This window comes from Sesamum indicum, linkage group LG9, assembly GCF_026168435.1.
Source record: "Sesamum indicum cultivar Baizhima isolate 11 linkage group LG9, ASM2616843v1, whole genome shotgun sequence".
Taxonomy (NCBI): domain Eukaryota; kingdom Viridiplantae; phylum Streptophyta; class Magnoliopsida; order Lamiales; family Pedaliaceae; genus Sesamum; species Sesamum indicum.
In genome coordinates, this window is record NC_142665.1 from 23246696 (window position 1) to 23266362 (window position 19667).

At 34.3% G+C, this 19667-nt stretch overlaps 2 protein-coding genes across 5 annotated transcripts; both read left to right on the plus strand.

Moving 5' to 3' along the window:
* The first annotated feature begins 3590 nt into the window (after positions 1-3590).
* LOC105177679 (uncharacterized) lies at positions 3591-8813 on the plus strand. 2 transcript variants are annotated; one of them, XM_011100913.3, is made up of 6 exons: positions 3591-4013; positions 5371-5482; positions 5577-5751; positions 6644-6700; positions 7284-7459; positions 8222-8813. In XM_011100913.3, exons 1-6 carry the CDS (start codon positions 3682-3684, stop codon positions 8345-8347), a joined length of 978 nt encoding a protein of 325 aa, XP_011099215.1. In that variant the 5' UTR covers positions 3591-3681; the 3' UTR covers positions 8348-8813. The 2 variants fall into 2 exon arrangements, with proteins under 2 accessions (XP_011099215.1, XP_011099216.1); XM_011100914.3 differs by having other exon boundaries at positions 6647-6700.
* An 8528-nt stretch (positions 8814-17341) lies between these two features.
* Positions 17342-19494, plus strand: LOC105177678 (transcription factor HHO5). Of its 3 annotated transcripts, none has more exons than XM_011100912.3 (5): positions 17342-17757; positions 17860-18077; positions 18196-18535; positions 18668-18748; positions 18855-19494. In XM_011100912.3, the coding sequence occupies exons 1-5, from the start codon at positions 17526-17528 to the stop codon at positions 18938-18940; spliced, it is 957 nt and encodes a 318-aa protein (XP_011099214.1). In that variant the 5' UTR covers positions 17342-17525; the 3' UTR covers positions 18941-19494. The 3 variants fall into 3 exon arrangements, with proteins under 3 accessions (XP_011099214.1, XP_088741201.1, XP_011099213.1); XM_088885075.1 differs by having other exon boundaries at positions 17344-17721; positions 18668-18744; XM_011100911.3 differs by having other exon boundaries at positions 17354-17757; positions 18668-18744.
* The last annotated feature ends 173 nt before the right edge of the window (positions 19495-19667 follow it).

A 19667-nucleotide genomic window follows, 5' to 3' on the forward strand; every position in this document is an offset into this window, starting at 1 on the left:
TATAATTACACTAAATTTCAAAATAGAATAATATAATTATTTCCAATACAAAATAATAATAAAAAACAAATATCCAGAACTTATAGGGTCAATTGCAGTTTTAGCCCCTAAGGTTGGGAGAAAAGTGGAATGGACCTTATAGGTTGTGGCGGCTAGCTACTTAAAGCAAATGTCATAGGGAGGCAAATGGTATAAGTCGACTCAATTATTTAACGCATATATGAAGTAAAGATGTACCTACCAAAGAAAATATTATACAAAATATAATGTTCTAGAATACCCACCTAAATTATGCCATACAAATAATCTCCTTGTCCACATCATATTATCAATTTCAGTAAACTAAAAAAATATTAAATTATTAGTATTGTCTTAGTTATTAAAGAGATTATGGTACTTAATTGTGCATTAGCATTACGTTAAGTATCCATTTAGAATGCGGGGTTAGTTAAAATGTGGAAGTGATGTAGGGGTATATTTTATAAATGTCGTATTAAGATTTTCCGATAAAAATAGTTATGATCTTTGAATAAGTTTTGGATTCATTTTATTAATTAAATAATTTTACAACCCGACCTCGTCTATATATTTCAAATTCTAATATGTACGGATTCATCATGATCATTAGATTATTTTGTGTTTATAGTCCATGTGAAAATCGTGCAATTTGAAAAAATCTACAGATAGTCGTTCTTCATTTGCTACTTCAATATTCTTACGACCTACAGACTTAAGCAACGTATATGCTATATTTGGTGCTTTTCTAATGTAATTATAATAGTAATCTGTTTTATAGGCTCACAGTTGAGAGAATCAAGTCATATCTTACTCTTTAAGGATAGTAATTACATAATTTCACTTAAATGGACATTGCCTCATTTTTCTATACATCACAAAATTTGGCTGATGTGGGACTTTAGATGTTACATTTCAATGAGCAATACATTAAATAATTTTACGACGACACGTATTTCTCTTTCTTTTTAAAAATAATAGGTATGTTGTCATCATCCAACTAGGAATTCAACCACAAATATATGAAACATTCTGACAATTAGAACAAATACTAATCTTATTTTAACATAATAAAACATCACCGGAAAATTCAAATATAGTCCATAAAAGTGGAGAAAAGAACAGAGAAGTAACAAAAATTTAGGCGGGATAGGTGGGAGCTTTCATGTTAGATTGGGGGGGGGGGGGGGGGCAACGCATGTGGTGATAATTATTCACTGCGAACGGCTAACCCTGGGCTGGGACCATGTGGACTTCTTTCTTTCACACTTGGGATTGTGATAGGCGGGCGGCCGCGGCAGCGGCAGTCGCACCAATTAGATATTTTGCACCGATTCGATCCTAGATAATTATCCAATCAATTGACCTTTGAGGACAATAAGAATAAGTCCTTTTTTTTTAATACATATATTGCCTAATTAAGAAACAACAGATTATGAAAAATTGAGGAGTGGGTCCGCTCTCAAGAAACCTATAGACCCATGCGTTTGATTAATTTCGAGTCAACAAATGAAAAACTCAAATTACACGTAAAGGAAAGATGGTTGGATTAGGGATATTTAGATTTCTTTGTTGTTCAAATAATCATTTTTATTTAATACGTGATGATATTAACGTGTGGTTGAAAATGTGTTTATCGTGTAGAGTTATACGTTACAAAAATTTTGTATAAACCACTCAGATTTCAGTATGATTTTTATATAATATTGAGTAGAACGTAATTATAGTCCTCCAACACTCGAGTTAGTTCAATATTCTAAACCAATTAAGTTAATATTACAATTAAAGGTGTATGTGTGAAAGGTGAATTAATGGGTACTTATAATAAGGATTGATTGGATCAGTCACATAGAGGAGGACGTAACATAGAACAATATGCATTTTAAAATAATATTATTCAAATTGACCCGACCAACAAATAATTACTGAACGTGTTTGATCATTTCGATAATGAATAAATATTTTGAAAAGTTTTATGAACGTCAATATCAAGTACACACTCATAATCACGATGCTCGTTCTCTAAGTGATTGTGTACTTCCATCAAAATCTACTTAATCACATCATAATAATAACTCAAGAAAAAAAAGGTGAAAACTCAATGGAAAAGCAACAGCATGAGCTAGTCAAGCTATTGTTTTTCATAGCGACGGGTTGGTTTGTCCGGAAGCCCTTCAATATCGTCTTCTACACTCTACCATGTTGATAAAGACTCGGCGCATGTGGGCATGGCGCCAGGTCCTATCACACGCGTTTTACTCCTTTCTGTTCATGCCCAGACCAGTTTGTCGTTCAAGACTCGCCCATACATACATACATCGCACCAATACATACATACATCCACCAAAGTGTCCGTCCAACACAAAAATCTTGAAGCCCAAATTTCAGGTTTGGGCCAATGCAGCCCAGATTCCTTGATTTGTCAAAAAGCAATGCCAGCTTGGCTTTTGAGCCACGTGAATCAGCTTGCTTTAAACCCCAATTTGCAGGCGGCGGGCAGGGACAATGGGCAATGGGCATCTATCTCCACTTGAGGTGTGTTTGGTTTGGTAGGAAGGAAATGGCACCAAAGGGGAAAAGGATAAGAGGAAGTTTTGTTTCTATTTTAGGGCAAACCCTTGCTTCATGCGTCATATGTACTTGTTAACAACTTTGTCTATATGACATGATTTCAAAGATGGAACTTTGGGATGTAATTATATGAAAATAAAATTAAAGTCCAGTATTTTGAAAATATAAATGAACAAAACAAATTAAAAGAAACGACTTCAATAAAAATTTATCCACATATCCCATGGGAAACACTTCAATAATTGGGTTCAATATTTCATTGTGGAGATGTTGGGTTAAAACTTATCGGCAACGTGTGTTGATGGGTGCATGCATTGGTAAAAGCAAATAAAAAAATTGTCCGTATCTTTTAATTTAAATAAATTGTTATAAACTTGCAAAGTACATATTGATCTCATTATATTAAAAGTGTTTAGAGTAATTATCAAGTATTTCGACAAAAAGATATGAAATTAATTATCTACTAAGCAACATATCAATGGAGGTAACAATCCCTTTTTGTTTTACCAAACACGACCTTATATAGTTTACAATTTATTAAATTATAGAAAGCTTAAATGATAACTTTTTTTTAAAGAAAAGAATGATTTCCACGTAATTATTTGTATTAAAATTAGGATTTTTTTTAAAGAATGATTTCCACATAATTGTTTGTATTGAAAATTAGGAGTTCTCATTTTTATATGAAAAAAAATGAGTATAGTTAATAATTTATTAATTAAACCATACTATATTTGTTATAAATGGAATGATGGTATTTACATTTAAAATTTGAGATTTTGTTTGCATAAATAATAATGTAAAAATAGATAAATTTATAATATGATTGTGTGTTATTTATTTTACTAATAAAAAATAATAAAAAGAAAAATACAAGTGAAGAAGTTATCCATGAGGATAGAGGGCCTGTCTTGTTAACAACTCCCCAAAGTGAATTTCCAAAAATAGCCCTGCCTTCCCTTCCAAACCCCAAAAGCTTGAAAAATTAAAACCCACATAAAACCGGCATTCTACCACACATTCCCATTTTCAAACCTAAACATTACCGAGAGAAACACAACAGAGCTAACTGCACGAACCGGAGGAAAAAGGAAAATGGTATCGGATACGGAGCTGATCGAGCGGCTGCGAGAATTCCTGAGTACGTCCGACCTCAACACGACCACCACTGCTATCGTGCGCCGACGGCTCGAGGAAGATTTCGGCATCGATTTGTCGGATAGAAAGGGGTTTATTAGAGAGCAGGTCGATGTTTACATGCAAAGCCAATTCGAAAATGCAGACGATAATGGGGAGGAGATTAATGACGAAGGAGAGGCTGATGAAGGAGTGGGAGAAGTGATGGAGGAAGAAGAGGAGGAAGAAGAGGAGGAGGAAGAAGAAGACCCAACTGCCGCTAGTAACTCTAAATCCTCCACTAAGAAACGGTTGGTCTCATGATTTTTCTATTTTGTCTTTTGCGTTTGTAATTTTTGGATTTTGTCATTCTGACGACACGCGTTACTAAATATTTGAGATAACCTGTTTAATTTGTTCTACGCTTATCAGACTGTTGTGTCAGATTAAATTTATGTTTACAAATATTCGGGACTCGGTGAAATTTTGTTAAGTATGGGGCAGAATTTATTTAATTCAAGTTACGTGCCTGGGAATTTTCGCGTCCATGTGATTTTTCTTTCCTTTTTTGGTTGCAGGTTATGAGCTTAATTGGTTAACTTGGTTCCTTACATGCATTAAGCTGTCGGTTTTTCTAAATCTCTTTCGGTTTGCAGCTTAGCCTTAGAGTACTTCATTTAAACTTTGTTCACTTGGGACTCTGGTTGATTACTTTGTCAATTTTAGCATTTTGGTAGCATCTGTGTTTATCTTAGTGCTCTAAGTCTTGTCTGTATCCGTACCTTGCCATAACATGATCAAAGCTACTTGAGTTAGCATTTGACCAGTGTAATAGAAAGTTTTGTGATTTTTAGTTAACTCCAAATTTGAAGGTCTGATATCTGTGAATTTAGCCAATGAGATGAAATTGAATGAATGTGCTTTTAGCTTTAACAATTTTTGTCTTACATTTTATTGGTAAATAAATTTGACTAATAAAACTAAATTGCAGAATTTCTTTGTTCGGTTTAGTAGGACAGTTGGTCCCCACTAGTTATAAACTATCTTTACCCTGGCAGAATACATAACAGTATGCTGGGTTAGAATAAAATGTAGGTGTGTGGCAACCTCTGGAGTGAATGCATGTCTAAAGTATCTACTTATATTTGAACAGAGAATATCTTTTAGCAACAGTTTGTCGCCCCAAAATTCGCTTATGAGAATACCCTGCCGGGTATATAATTTAGAGAAGAGGCTTATACCTTACTTACAAACACTGCTAGTTTATATTCTATTTCAATTGTTTTAAGAAGTTAGGAAGCTAGCATTCTACGCCTTTCTAGAGAATTGACAACTTGACTGTAAATTCTACACAGTCTAGCGAGAATAGTGGGATGGGTTCAGCAATTTAACAAAATAAGAGTAAAGTTTGCAGTGAACATCTCTATTGGGTTGGGTTGGAATATTCACAACACTGAGGATCTAACGATTGCAAAGTCATGTAATTTTCTCATTCAAGTAAGCTCAGTCCTTGCCTTCCATGCAACATGGCTGATCCTAGCCTTCCATGCCCCTATAATTCATCATATAAGTTATGAGTCAACATGGCAACTGATGTCACTTGGCATTTTTGGTTTTAACTGCATTCTTTTGCATATGAAACCTTACACATTTACTCCATCTTGTTAGATCTAGAAAGAAGAAGGAGGTCAAGAAAAGAGGTGGAGGATTTACCAAGTTATGCAGCCTTTCTCCAGAGCTTCAGAAATTTACAGGAGTACCTGAATTGGCTCGGACTGAGGTAGTACAAACTTATACTGGTTTCTAATTTATCAAGTAGTCTGTTTGGAGTAAAATTTCCAGGATAATATAACTGCTCTCTATTTTATAAACAGGTAGTAAAGCAACTGTGGAGTTATATTAGAGAGAATAATTTGCAAGATCCGTCCAATAGGCGGAATATCGTTTGTGATGATACGCTGCGTAACCTTTTTGGTGTAGATACCATAGATATGTTCCAAATGAACAAGGCCCTGGCAAAGCACATATGGCCCCTGGATTCTGATGGTGGTATGGTTTCTGGGGTCTGAGGACCCTAAACATTTACTCATTTTGAACAGTTATTCTGCCTTCCATTGTCTTTCTTTTTATATGTGACAGTGTAGCTTTATATGGATTTCATTGGCTGTAGAATTTTCTTTTAGGGACGAGCATTTTTTTGTTTCTTCTTTTTTTTTTTTTTTAAGAAGGTGCTGGTGTTTTATTCTATGCATTGTTTTTTTAGGGATGCTGGTACTCAGTGAATCATATAATGATGACCCAAGAAAGGGGTTCTAAATAAAATCTGTTGTCATCTGTTCTGATCTGGTTAGTTAATTTCATAGGAGTCATTTACACTGACTATTGGACTGACCACTAAAAAATACTTGCAGTTCTTAGAGTGGAAAATATACAGGTGAAAGATTTATAAAATCATGGATATTATCTTATGAAGTTCTTGTGAATTTTGGCTGAATAAAAACTGTGATAACACTGTTGAGGAGTCCTTTATCTGTTGTCTGATGAGCTTACATTTGATATATAAACTGTTTATGAAACAGTGCTGTGAGGAACACTATGACACCGTCTGATTCCAATTGGAATCCTCAGTCTGAGCTTAAGTGCCACTTTTGTAGCTGTACCACGTTTCGTGCATTGATTTTGAATATATGATATTCGTTCAACTAAGTTTCATTCTTATACATGCAAGGAAGTTTGCTCGTCTTTTGCTCTCCATTTATGTTCACATGTATATAGGCAGCAAATTCTGAACATACTGAGTCGAATAATGTAAAGCTTCTTATTTTGTGGCAAGTTACTCTCCATGAGGACACTTATGCTAAATATGTATTAGATTTGATTTTTAGCTGTCTTATTCAGGCAAAATCTCTTATTTTTTTGATGAAATGTCTTTGAAATCAAGCAGCTTCAACAAATTCTGCCCCAAAGGAGAAACAGCGGAAGCAAGAGAGAGATGAAGGTGGAATTCTATATTGAGCCTTATGATGCTATGTTCTTCCTTGGCTGATAAATTACTTGTTCCTTTTGAGTGATTTCCTTGGCATGTTAGTTTCCTGCAATGGCGATGTCTAATTTTGAAATAATTCCTTGGAGCAGAAGCGATTTGTTTAGCTTTACATCCGTCCCAGGGTATCATTTCTAATACATCGGTAGGGCACCTATTGTGGGAGTGAGGGAAGGGGATTATTTGGATAGTGGTTCTCTCCACATTCCATCTTTCACCAGTAATTATGGCTCAGAAACCCCGTACCCTTTATAAAAATCTCCTTGTTCGTGAAGAATCAGAAAAGCTTTGTGGAATGGGTTTTGGCTTGTAGCTCTTGACATGTCACCTAAAAGGAAAAAGGAAAACAATTAGAGAGGGAAAGGTATACAGGAGGAGATGTTATTCCTGCATGCTTCCTTTTCTTTTTTGTGTAAAACATATTCTTATTACATAAAGTAGGAGGAAGCAAATCAATGCCGTTGTTCGTTTATCTTGTCATTTTATTTTTAATGTTTCTGAACTCTTTGTGAAAAGTCTCTTATTCCATTTATATCAGATCAAGATGAGCCAAAGAGAAAAGAAAAGCGGCAGAGGGCTGGAAATTCAGCTTTTCTTGCTCCTGTGAAACTTTCTGATGCTTTAGCGAAGTTCCTTGGCACAGGAGAAAGTGCACTACCTAGGTCCAATGTTGTTAAGAGGATTTGGGAATACATCAAGCTAAACAACTTGCAGGTTTGTAATGACAGCAAAAAACCACAGTTGAAACTTCATTAGTATGCTGTATATATTAATGAGCATCTTGTTTGAAGCTAGTTTAATTATCTTGATGGAATAAGTTCCAAAATAACTGTGGCAAGATAAAAAGTTTCACATGTAATTAGCTAATTGAGGCTTAACTGGAATCTGCCAAATTTTACTGAGAACCAGGTGTTGAATACAAATCCTACTCCACACTATAACAGTTTCTAAGTTTTCTGTTCTTTAACTTGTAAATTGTTAATGTCGGATGAATGCGGGTGGTCACTCAAGTAATCAGAGTGCATTTCTTTCTATTCGTCCAACTTATTTCTATTCATTATGCCTCAATATCACTGCTAAAACTAATTTAGTGCAAACTAGATTTTTCCTGTACCACTAGATACTGGCTAATATTGTCTTTGAAGTTTTATACTATGTATCACCTTAAATGATCTATGTAGTCTAGATCTGGTTCTTGTAACTGCACTAAGATAGTGACGTAACTGAGCAATGCCTCATCATGACAATGATTCACCCCAAACTGACCCTTGCCCAGGCATTCCTCAAACCCTATGAAATCCTAAATGGTATTGATTTCACTATGTGAATAATTGGTTATCCAAATAAAGGGTGAGGGAAAGCAGACCCCTAGCTGTTGTTTTTCTGGGTTATCGTGGAAGAGAAAAATATTTTAACCTATATACACAGTCTCTGCAATTTCAACTTTGCTCACTCTGTTCTTTCCTTTTCTTGAAGGACCCATCGGACAAAAGGCAAATAATATGCGACGAGAAGCTGAAAGAACTGTTTAATGTAGACACCTTCTGTGGATTTACTGTGGCGAAGCTCCTAACTGCTCATCTTGTAAAGACAGAACAGTGACTTGGTAATGATTTGCTTCTAATGAGTTCCCAGTTGCACTGGAATTTTTTTCAATGTTCAGTGAAGATGCTGTATAGGCTGTCCTCTTTGTTCCTTATGGTAGCATAAAAAAAAAAAAAACTGGGAAAGAAAAAACATCTAAATTTCCAGTCAACTTTCTGACATGCCATCTTGTAACTTCTCCAGTGCTAATTAACCAAGCTAATGACAATGCGAGTTAAATCTGGATATTTATTATCATTTCACTTTTTTGCGTTTCTTCTGGAATTGGAGGAGGCTTCAGCACAGAAGAGTATTGTGGAGAAGGTTGGAGTTGCTGACTTGTAGTACTGTATAGATAGTAAGGTATTTTGTAGGATCCATTGTGGAATGTAGGTCATGTTTGTTAAAAACCACGATTTTGGTTTCAAGCGTGGAATAGAATCCTCGACTGTGTTATAAAAATTTTGGAGGTTTGCTTTGTTCCTATTGCCGTGTTATCTTTTCGCATTTTTATGAGCTTCTCTAGTTTGTTTGGAACCAGTTTCAAATGTCTACCGGTTAAATCCTATATTTTCATCTGAAGGCACACAAAACAATGATATCTGTTTGAATTTCATTTGAAGGCACATAAACAATGATATCTGTTTGAATTTTATAAGATTGCTCTTGCAGTTGCATGAATAATTCGTAGGGCTTCGACTTGATAGTGCAAGTCTATTCAATATTAGCAAATCATTGTTATTGATGTTGGAACAAATTGGAACCTTTTTCTTGAACTCTTCACCCCCAATATCATTGGTTTCTATCTAATCAGTCAGCCCGTGCTTCGACCATTTCCACTGTACAGTTGTGTATCTTATATTAAAGGGAACTGCAATGCTCTTATACCTTTTTTTTTCAGCCTGCAAGTTCCGGGTTTCTTAACTGACATCAGTTGTTGAGAGCATGCTGGTCTTGTTTCCTATAGTTCTATTAAGCAGTTGGGCTGCACTTTATGCTCACTGGAACCTATAGATTGGCAACCAGAAATTTTAAAGGATTTCTTGTTATTGGAAAAACGAGTACTTTTAACTTATAGTTGCTTGCAGAAATAACAAAATCCAAAACTTGCGCACATGAAGTATGTTTATTACAATTTCAGCTTGCCTTTTTCTTACCCATGTCTTGTGTCTTCAATTTGATCTTCTGCTTATTGAAATCGGAAGAACAACTCGACCACTCATCCTTTTGTTTCCCTTCCTTTGTAGATCTTATTTCTCACTGGGGGCTCATGTTTGGGGTGTTAACTGGGGTAGGGAGGCAGTTGCTTATTAGGATGTGGTTTTACTCACCTTGTATCTCATGATCAACGTCGTTCTTTGCTTGGGTGGAATGTAATTAGTAGGTTTCGGAAATATCTTGCACATATGAATAGGAAAAGGTTCTCAACCATTATCTTTGAAGTTGAGGTAGAATCATTAGCTTCCAGGCTGGGCACTGTGCTTACCTGAGAAGCAAGAATAAATAGACGTGGTCTTCTTGCAGATGTACTTCTCCTTGATACTGATATAGTGAATATATTTCTTGAAAGGCTGGAAAGATGGTTTATGATTCTTAGTGACCATTACTAATGGATCAATTCTTTGGTGAATCTTTGGACTTAGCCACTGTCAACATAAGATGAGTATGTTGATTGAAAGAGAGAAAAAGGAAAACAGGTTGTGGGCAAGGGAATTCTTTTGGAGCCACACACTGTCAGCAGAGAAGTTGGTGTGACACACCGACCGTGACAATAGATTCTGTCCGCAATTTATAGCTACTCGTGATTGTTTAATGCAGTATGGAAGTCGAGTACCATCAAACGGTCTGTGTCTGCGCACAGATGAGTACAGAATTCCGTTGTTGCCGTGAATAAGTTGGAACACTGGTTTTGTTCTCTGAATTTGACAAGAAGCAGATGCAAAGTGGAAAACACGTAGCTTTCCCATAAAAGAGCAGGCACAGGGGAATCAAAGGCGAAGGATCCCCACAATTGGGATCATAGACCACTGCTTTATTGTATGGAGAATTGATAGTGTTTGAAAATCAAATATTTGATGAATCTCATCCTTTTTTTTTTCTCTTGGGCTCTTTACTTGTGGATATGTCGTTTTGGACTTATCGTGTTGTCTGCTTCCTAGTGGATTGTGAATCATCATAGAGGACGGGTTCTTGGGTTAAGAATTCACTGAAAAGATTTATGGGAAATTCTGTGCCATTGGTGGTGGTATGCAGAAAATATTCTGCTTTCGACGAAATTTTGAAGATTATCCGTCTTCATTTTTGCTTCAAATTATGCTTTCGAACCATTCTTTCTACGGGACGGGGAAGAATATATTTTTTACGTTAGGAATTGAGGGATCGATGCTGCTGCAGCACCTGTAGCTTATGTATGAACCTGAGGTAGGAAGACGAATATAGTAACATTAATCAGGATTACGAATATTTGGAATTTTATCAGTTTCTTTATTGGAACCTTCTTACGGGGATTAGATCTGATGCTGTGGAACTCTTACCTAGACCAAAACTTCTGTTCACCGCGCAACCCGTCTGCTTTCACTCACAATCCTCAGACAAACTTGTTTTTTTTTTCTTTTTGAACAATTAAATACAGGTCGTTGCACCCACGCTATACTAAACATAAAGCAGCAACACCATTACGAGAAATCCACGATCCTAAATATATTATACAAAGAAGCCAAGATTGCATGTGACGTGAAAATGTGCAACTTTTGCTATGAGAACTGAAGGCAACAATAAACGATATTCCTGTGTAGTGTGTGTCGACTTGTTCATCTAAAGACGCCATGCTATTGCACAACTTAGGGCACAGACCGTTCGACCGCCGCATACTGCCCGCGACATGTCTGTCTAGGCACATCCAGGACCATGCATCACCGTTCTTAGAATGTGTAGTTTGTGTTCCGGACGATTCACGAGTGCAAGACGTCGTAACCTCCCTGTGCACTCCCTACTGCCTACTACATACTGCTGCTTTGCACAGAAAACCTCATAGTGCCGAAACTATCCAATTCCAATGTACCATGTTAGAACAAGTAGCCCCTATCACGACACGAACACGCAGCCAAATTTGGACGGCAAAACTACATTTTTAGTTTCATATGATAGGGGATTCAACATTTTTAATTCTTTATTTTACATGATTTTCGAAATATGTCCCCATAATTAAAAAAAAATCAACACATTTTGTCTTATTCTTTATCGAATTTTCAAATTGATTTTAAAATTGAGAAAACTCGACATATTTAGTCTTCTGCTTTACGGGATTTATGAAATTAAATGTATTGAGTTTTTCTAATTTTGGAATTATTTTGAAAATTTCATAAAGCATAAGATTAAATGGGTCGAATTTTTTCAATTTTGAAACTATTTTAAAAATATCACAAAGCATTTGACTAAAAGTGATGAATTCTAAAAGTACAATTTCGGCCAACATTTTTGACATGCTCTTGATGCTATAAGGAGCTGCTAGGAGTTTTTAAATTTGTGGTGATGCAATTAATGCAAGGTCAATCAAGATAACATATATATATATATATGTATGTATAAATTCGAGCTTAATTAATTAATACTATATAATTAAATCAAATAAACTTTAATGTAATTAGTCAACATTACATGTATTGGGCAAAGCTTCTTTTGGGAAAAAAAGGAATAAAGTTTAAGTGGACTTGTGTATTATCATATGAAGCAACCAACATTTAAGTGGTGGTCTGTTTTTTTTTTTTTTTTAATATAAAAGATACATTAGACAAAAAATAAGGTACAGAGAGTTTGATGGATTCCTACATACATAGTTGGTAATATCGGCGTAAACAACACTTTCCAACAAACATAAAAAACATTATTAGTAGCGGAATTAGTTGTCTGAGTTGAGGGATGTTGCAATGAAGATGAGGGCTGCTCATCATACACTCAGTTTCAATAACAAGTTTAGTAATATTTAAATCCTGTGCAAGTTGAAGTCTGCCTTTTCATTTGGAAAACAGAAAATAGAATTTAAATTACTGTTTTCAATTGATGAATAAAAGAGCACTTTAGGTCCATTGGTGTATAGAAAAAGGAAGAATCATTGGCAGCCATCCGATTATGCTAAGCCAGAATCATTTCTCACATCCTATTGCCACAACCCATATATATAACTTGGATATATATATATATATATATATATGTGAGCTCTGAATCAATTCAGTCGCACGTATATCATATTTATTTATTTTTTAATTGTACATTAATTACACGATAAATGTATTATATTTGTTATGTAATTAGTTTCGATCTGATAAAATCTCGTTTAGGTTATAATTTTTTTATGTATTTACATATATATATATATATATATATATAGCTGTCTGTTTGTATGTTTATTTTTTGGGTGAGGGAAAGGATTTGTTTGGGATGCTTTGTGGTGTGTAAGCCGTTGGAATATGAATCAATGTGCCGTCCATTTTTAAATCTCACTTTTTAGCCTTTGGAGTAAAGAAAACCTTATATTTCATATATATGAACATTAATTTAGTTATATGTTATCTATCTGAATTCTCTTTTATATATATATATATATATATATATATATCTTTAAAACCTCGATAGTTATTATAATTTTAAGTTTATTTGGATGGACGAATTTAAATTTGAACAAAAATTTAAAAAATAAATAAATAGCTTCAGGTTATATTTGGATTAAGGAAAATTGATCAGGTCGGTCGTAACAAATCTGAATTGGTAAGGTTTTGAATTTGGAAATGAGCTGATTTTTTGTGTTCTTTAATCTTCGGAATTGTAATAATTATTAACTTGAAAATTCCCAACAACATATGCTATCTTGTTTTAGGCATAGAAAATTGGGAATTTTCTTCATTTGAATTTTAGTTTTGTTAAGTTTTTGTTTCTTAAAACTTAGCAGCAACACATGCATTACACGTTATGCTCGTCTCTTTAAAACCTCTTTATCTATTTAATGGCCACGTGCTTTGCACATGTCCATTACATTAAAAGGATTTTAATAATAAGAAACAAAAATGCAACAAATATATATATGATATGAGGCTAAGAATGATTATTTCATAAAGTGTGGGATTATTTCTAAAAAAAATGGCCTAAAGTATAAAACAAAAATGAGCATCTTTTAATTGTTGGTAACCTTATAGGCCATAGGCCACTTTTGGGGCCCAACTCCATCCATAATCAAAGAATCTTATCCCTAACTAAAAGATGTGGATTTGCATTACACTAAACAAACCTACTACTATTTCTCTACTTCAAATTTATTCACCACTCCAATTCATTCTCATGACAACTTAGGTTCAATAATATCTCTTGTGTTAGGATCATAGCAAAGGGTTGCTAAATTATTTGTTTTTTTTTTTCAAAAAAAAAAAATGATTGATAATTGTAAGGCAAAATTACAAACAACGTAGTAATCATTATCAAACATGATCATAGAAGTCATGTACCATGGTCGAACGTTTGCTTTGAACTATAATGACCACTATTCAAACATTAAACTCATCCTCACAGTCTCAACGAGTTCATATTTAAATTGATTTGACCCTATATCGATCTGTAGTCTTACAAGGAAGATATTTTTCGTCCCACTTGAACTATCGCATCAATGATCATTCTCTAACAAACTAGTTGGTAAGAACTGTATTTTTTATTTTTATTTTTTGTTTATGAGATAGAATTGGGTAGTTATATCATTACATTAATGTTTGTATAAATTGAGCAACTAAAAGTCTGAAACAAGCACCCACATATCCAATATGTCTCAAATTCAGAAGTTCGAACTAAGTCATGAGACCTCAGTTTTAACTACGTTAAGAGGTTATTGGCGTATGGATTCATTTGCAAAGCCAACAAAACTAATGGGAAGTTTGTCATTGGTGGGATTGTGAAAGAAACTAATGCATATTCATGTGTTCTGCAAGACCAAAAATAAATACATGAATGTTTATGATTATGGCATTTAAATTATACTTATTAAACTCTAGGGGGTAAAGAATAAAAGGAGTCAGCTATGATATAATTCTGACTCATCATCATATATATAATAGTAATCTTGTCATATGCCTTTAAATAAATTAATTTATCCTCAAACCCAAAATATATAAATAATATATATATATATATATAGTCCCTTTTAGTTATAAAATTGATAATAATATATATATTGGAGAATAGTACAATTTAGGGTTGTGAAAATTTTGGAAGGAAAATTATTCTGATAATGTAATTAGTTGTAACAGAAGAAAAAGAAATTGCAAGAATCTCAGACCACTCTATTGTACAAAAATCCGTGGCAATATATTGCTGGTGGGGTTTATAATTCTTGTTTGGATGGTTCAATATATTATTCGGAGATTCTTATGCTATGGAGATCCACTATTAAGGAAAATTATGGGATTCTCAACTCTCCAACTTACGCTTCCAAACTATACCTATGCTCAAGGAATCTTTTCTTGTGTCACAAAAATTCCTCATAAATATGGCATTTTGCATCAATGATTTTTCTTCTTCTTTTCTTTTTTATATATAAAAAAAGTCAAGAGTTCATAAATTAAGTGTTATGTTACTTGTTAAGGAAAATGTTTGATTCCTTGTCATGTTTAATAAAGTCTTTCTTTTTTGTGGGGTGGGGATGGGGTGGTGGTTGAAATGTCTGATCTTACAGGAAAAAAAAAAGAAAAAAAGAAAAAAAGAGAAGATCTCCAAGAATAGTTTTGTACTTGTGAGATATGGAGATTTGATATTTGTTTTCTCAATATAGATAAGTAGTATTTGTTGAAAATTTTCTAAAATATTCCATAGTGTTATGCTATATTTGCTCTTATTTTGTTTTTCTACCTATATGATTATCTATTGAAAAATGTTTTACATGTCTATTATTGTAATGCATAAACATATTAAGTTTTCATAACTTCTATAATTGTATAGCTTGGAAGTTAATTCAGTATATTAAACATGGAAATTATCAACTGTTCGAACTCAATTCATGCCGTACTGTTAAAAGTCTAGTCGTTTTGAACTTATTTTGAAAGAAAAAATTAAAATTTAAAATAGTTTTGAGTTATAATAAAAACAATTTATCTGTAAGTGGAATCTATTTTCTTTGTCAGCATTCCTACGAAGCACAACAGAGGTTCACGAGAAACGCACCTATGTATGTGTACAAGATGCCAAACCCAGTTTGTATTTCTACTACAGCCAAATACTTAAAAGTGGATCTTTCGGTTACTATGAGTTTAAGCGAGAATATACTTGTCTGCATTCGATATTTTCATACCAAAATAAAAGGTTGTCTTGTCAATAGTAAAAAATTTATACCGATCTGCTAAATTACTAGGGTTTAATGTGGTACATATGATGTATGTAAGAAGTTGCACCCCTGAAGTCGGAAATGTTAATATCTCATCAATAAAATTAATCTCTTAATTGATTTATTTCACCATATATAGCTACATATGCATTTTCAAGAAATCATAGAAATTTCACACAAATCTTGGCATTTGTATTTCCATGGGGCCAAATTCTTTTGCAAAATACTATTATGTAAATAAATTACTAATTAAAACAATAAGTATTTATTTTTTGGGAACGACTGTAAGTATACGTGGTATAAGACTAAATGTAGCGACAAAGTAATTAATTTTATAATCTTCCAACCTACTATATTACAGATATGGATGTCATACATTCCAGACAATGATTATTTATTTTAATTGTCCGTTATATACCCAAAGTCTAACGAAAACGATGTGAATTAAAGTACAATAAGGAAAAGATAAGTTTAACGAATCTGCACAGAGACTAATAGAATTCAGAAATTATTACAAAGCATATCTACATAACTCGACTTATTAATACGATTTGTTTGCGAAAAGTGAATAGTAAAATCAAACTAATACATACCACCAATGACTATTTGAGTCGAGTTAGATAATATCAATAAGGGAAAATTCTTGACTTGATTTATATATTCTATGCATATACAAAGTTACAAAATGTAACTTGAAATCAATGACTATTTGTATTTGTGATGATCTAGAGATTCTTGACATCTAAAAAGCAACAAGAAACTTCATTAATTACATTCCTGTCCAAGAACCACATCAAATATTTGCTATTATTCCACTTACCAATAATTCTAAACAAGACCAAAAATTCAATTTGACTATAAAATTTTCTCCATTCTTTTTATTTTTTGGTCATCCAAATTAAATTCAAGGGATGAGACTTTGAAAAAATGAATAAGTCTGATTCTATCCCTATAATTTACCACATATATATCTAGTGAATCATCAATCATCAATGACAATGAGATGATGCAATCCCTTGAGCATAAATGCTGTAATCCTATTCAACAAAGTGAAGATAAAAATTGAGCATAATCCCAGATAAAGTTTCCCTCTTTCAGTCACATCCATAAGGATCATTTCTGAAACTGATTTCATTAATTTCTCAAAAAAAAAAAAAAAAAAAAAGAAGAAGAAGAAGAAGAAGAAGAGAAAAAGGGAACTGATTTCATTACAGGCAGTTGTTGAAAGTGTAAATATTACAAAGAATCTGATCACTTTAATCTCAAATAAAGTTTTACTAATTCATATGAACATGGGGCAAAAAACCCAAAAGTTAAAAAGTTGTTTCTTATCAAATTATGACTCATTTTTAGTGAAAAGACAAGTTTCTCCTCATCAGATCTTTTGGGTGGGTTAATGTGTGCCCTCCATATTCCTGCCCTTTTGGGAAATCTTGAAAAACTGGAAAATCAAGGATTGGTCCTTTATAAAGAGATAATTGTGAAAGAACCCCAAATATAGTCAAAAAGATTCCATTATTACTAACATGTCAAATTTGACTAAGCAAACACTCAAGAACACTTACCACATTACAAAAGTTTTCCTCACCAAATTATGCGACGAAACGAATGTGCGAATGAATTCACAACATAAAACTCATCGAATCTCTTTATTCGAGAAGAATCACTCACTCCCTCTCATACTTTTTGTATTTCCCTCTTCTGCCCCTCCATTCGCTTTTACACTCTCACTGTACATCTATATAAATCAGGACCCCTCACAACCTCCATGCATGTTTTGTTTATCTGGGCGATGTAAGATTAAGACACCCAGAGACAGAATAATATATATTTTCATTCATGGGTTTCGAGAAAAAAATGGGTGAGAATTCAAGGCAACTGAATTTGGATGTGGGCTCAATTTTTGTCCCAAAAACCATTTCTGATATTCTGACAGAAGTGTCAATGATGCATGATTTTTCCAAGAAATCATCCAAGTTGGATTTCTATGTCCATTCATTGGAAGAAGAAATGAGAAAGGTGGATGCTTTCAAACGTGAGCTTCCTCACTGCATGCAGCTCTTGAGAGATGGTCACTTCTCTCTCTCTCTCTCTCGCGTTTTTCATGAAAAAAGATTTCATCTTTGGGTACCTTTTGTAAATTTTTTTCACGGGTTTTGTTCTGTTGTTGCAGCAATCGAGACACTGAAGAAGGAGAGCTTGCGGTGGAAGGGAAGAGAAATGGGGCCAGTGATGGAGGAATTCATACCGCTGAAGGGTGATTCTGAGGGGGGAGGAAGGGCAAAACTGTCAACTGACTTCAGTGAGAAGAAGAACTGGATGAGTTCTGTTCAGTTGTGGAGCACCCCTGTTCACTATGAAAATCAAGACTCTGTTTTGTCCCTCAGATCAGTTAATTCTTTCTCCTAACCCCCTCTTTCCATTTAAATAATTTCTGGGACTCTTTCATGGAAATTTCCATAAAACCCTTATTCCCCATGTGAAAATTGTTCTTGATTTTAAATCTCAGAGGCATCAAGAAGAGGAGGGCAGTGGAATTGACAGCCAGTTCCAAGGATGTAATAATATCAAGAACAGTGGAGGGGCATTTCTGCCATTTAAGAAAGCACCTGGTTTGTCAATAAAGGAACAGAAAAGGGATTCAGCTTCAGCAGTAAATGGTGGTCTGTCACTGTCAATTCCAGTGGCTGAATTGGAATTGGAATCGGAATCACCGGATCTCATCAGTGTGAAGGAGCCGTCTGCTTTCCTTCGGCCACAACTGCAGCAGAGGAAACAGAGGCGCTGCTGGTCCCCAGAACTGCACAAGCGCTTCGTCGATGCCCTCCAACACCTTGGCGGAGCACAAAGTATCTATTCCTTTTAACCTTTCGTGTAATCTTGAAACTCAAAACAATCGTTTTTCACTTGGTTAATTTTGAGACCATTTCTGAGTTGTATATTTCTTGTTGATTTCAAATCTTTGATGTGCCTATTTGCAGCCGCGACACCGAAGCAGATCAGGGAACTGATGAAAGTGGATGGGCTGACCAATGATGAGGTTAAAAGCCATCTGCAGGTAGGTACTCACGAAAGCAATCACACTCTTTGATTAGTTCATATGATCCATGTTTGATTCATAAATGTGGCACATAATTGATTTGAAGTGTTTGTTGTGTGTGGTTTCAGAAATACAGGCTTCACATCAGGAAGCTGCCAAGCACATCGGGCGGGACGAGGGATTTCTCGTGGGTGGCACAAGAGTTGCCGAATAAGCAAATGGTTGCGCATTCTGGCTCCCCGCAAGACCATTTGAATCTTGGAGGGTCGGCTAAACGTGGTTCGGGTTCAGCCATTGGCGGTGATAGCATGGAAGAAGATGAGGACGACAAGTGCGAAAGCTAAGGGGACGGCCGGCGGAGCGATGTGTTTAGGAGGTTGGAAACAGCGGAATTTTGCAGATAGAGTATAGGAGAATCATAATACAAAAATTTCATCAAATAATTATAACTATGGTATATAGACATTAGAGAATGTTGGTGGGAGGATTTTATGAGGGATGGTTTCTCGGATTTTATTATGTGATTAACTTAGACTGACATCCTTAATTTGCTATTTTTAAGATTTATATTAGAAACTCTATAAATCAAGTAAGGTTTCATGAATTGTAACTTTACATAATAATTTAATTAATTATAGAGTCGAACATATTATATATGTTCAAGTTAAAATCAATTGAATTTGTAGTAATTACCGTGCAGTTGATGTTCGATCTGCGTATTATCTATATATATATGTATGTCGGTATTTTAAATCATTCATCAATCAATATATTGTGTTAATTTCTGAATTTATATATGTTGCTCTTAATTTTATCTCCTCTGCTGGCATTAGCCATATATATATATATATAGGGGGCATCGATGACTTAGAAATATTTGCATTTTCTTGATTTTGGACTATTATATATCATACTTCTCATTTAATTTTATTTTTTTGTTT

Bases quoted from the DNA above. Each gene is read 5' to 3' on its own strand.
- LOC105177679 (XM_011100913.3), top strand. From the start codon at position 3,682: ATGGTATCGGATACGGAGCTGATCGAGCGGCTGCGAGAATTCCTGAGT. The intron at 5,752-6,643 runs GTATGGTTTCTG...TTTGAAATCAAG, and splicing joins GCCCCTGGATTCTGATGGTG to CAGCTTCAACAAATTCTGCC. The intron at 6,701-7,283 runs GTGGAATTCTAT...CATTTATATCAG, and splicing joins GAAGCAAGAGAGAGATGAAG to ATCAAGATGAGCCAAAGAGA.
- LOC105177678 (XM_011100911.3), top strand. From the start codon at position 17,526: ATGGGTTTCGAGAAAAAAATGGGTGAGAATTCAAGGCAACTGAATTTG. The intron at 17,758-17,859 runs GTCACTTCTCTC...CTGTTGTTGCAG, and splicing joins CATGCAGCTCTTGAGAGATG to CAATCGAGACACTGAAGAAG. The intron at 18,745-18,854 runs GTAGGTACTCAC...GTGTGGTTTCAG, and splicing joins AGGTTAAAAGCCATCTGCAG to AAATACAGGCTTCACATCAG.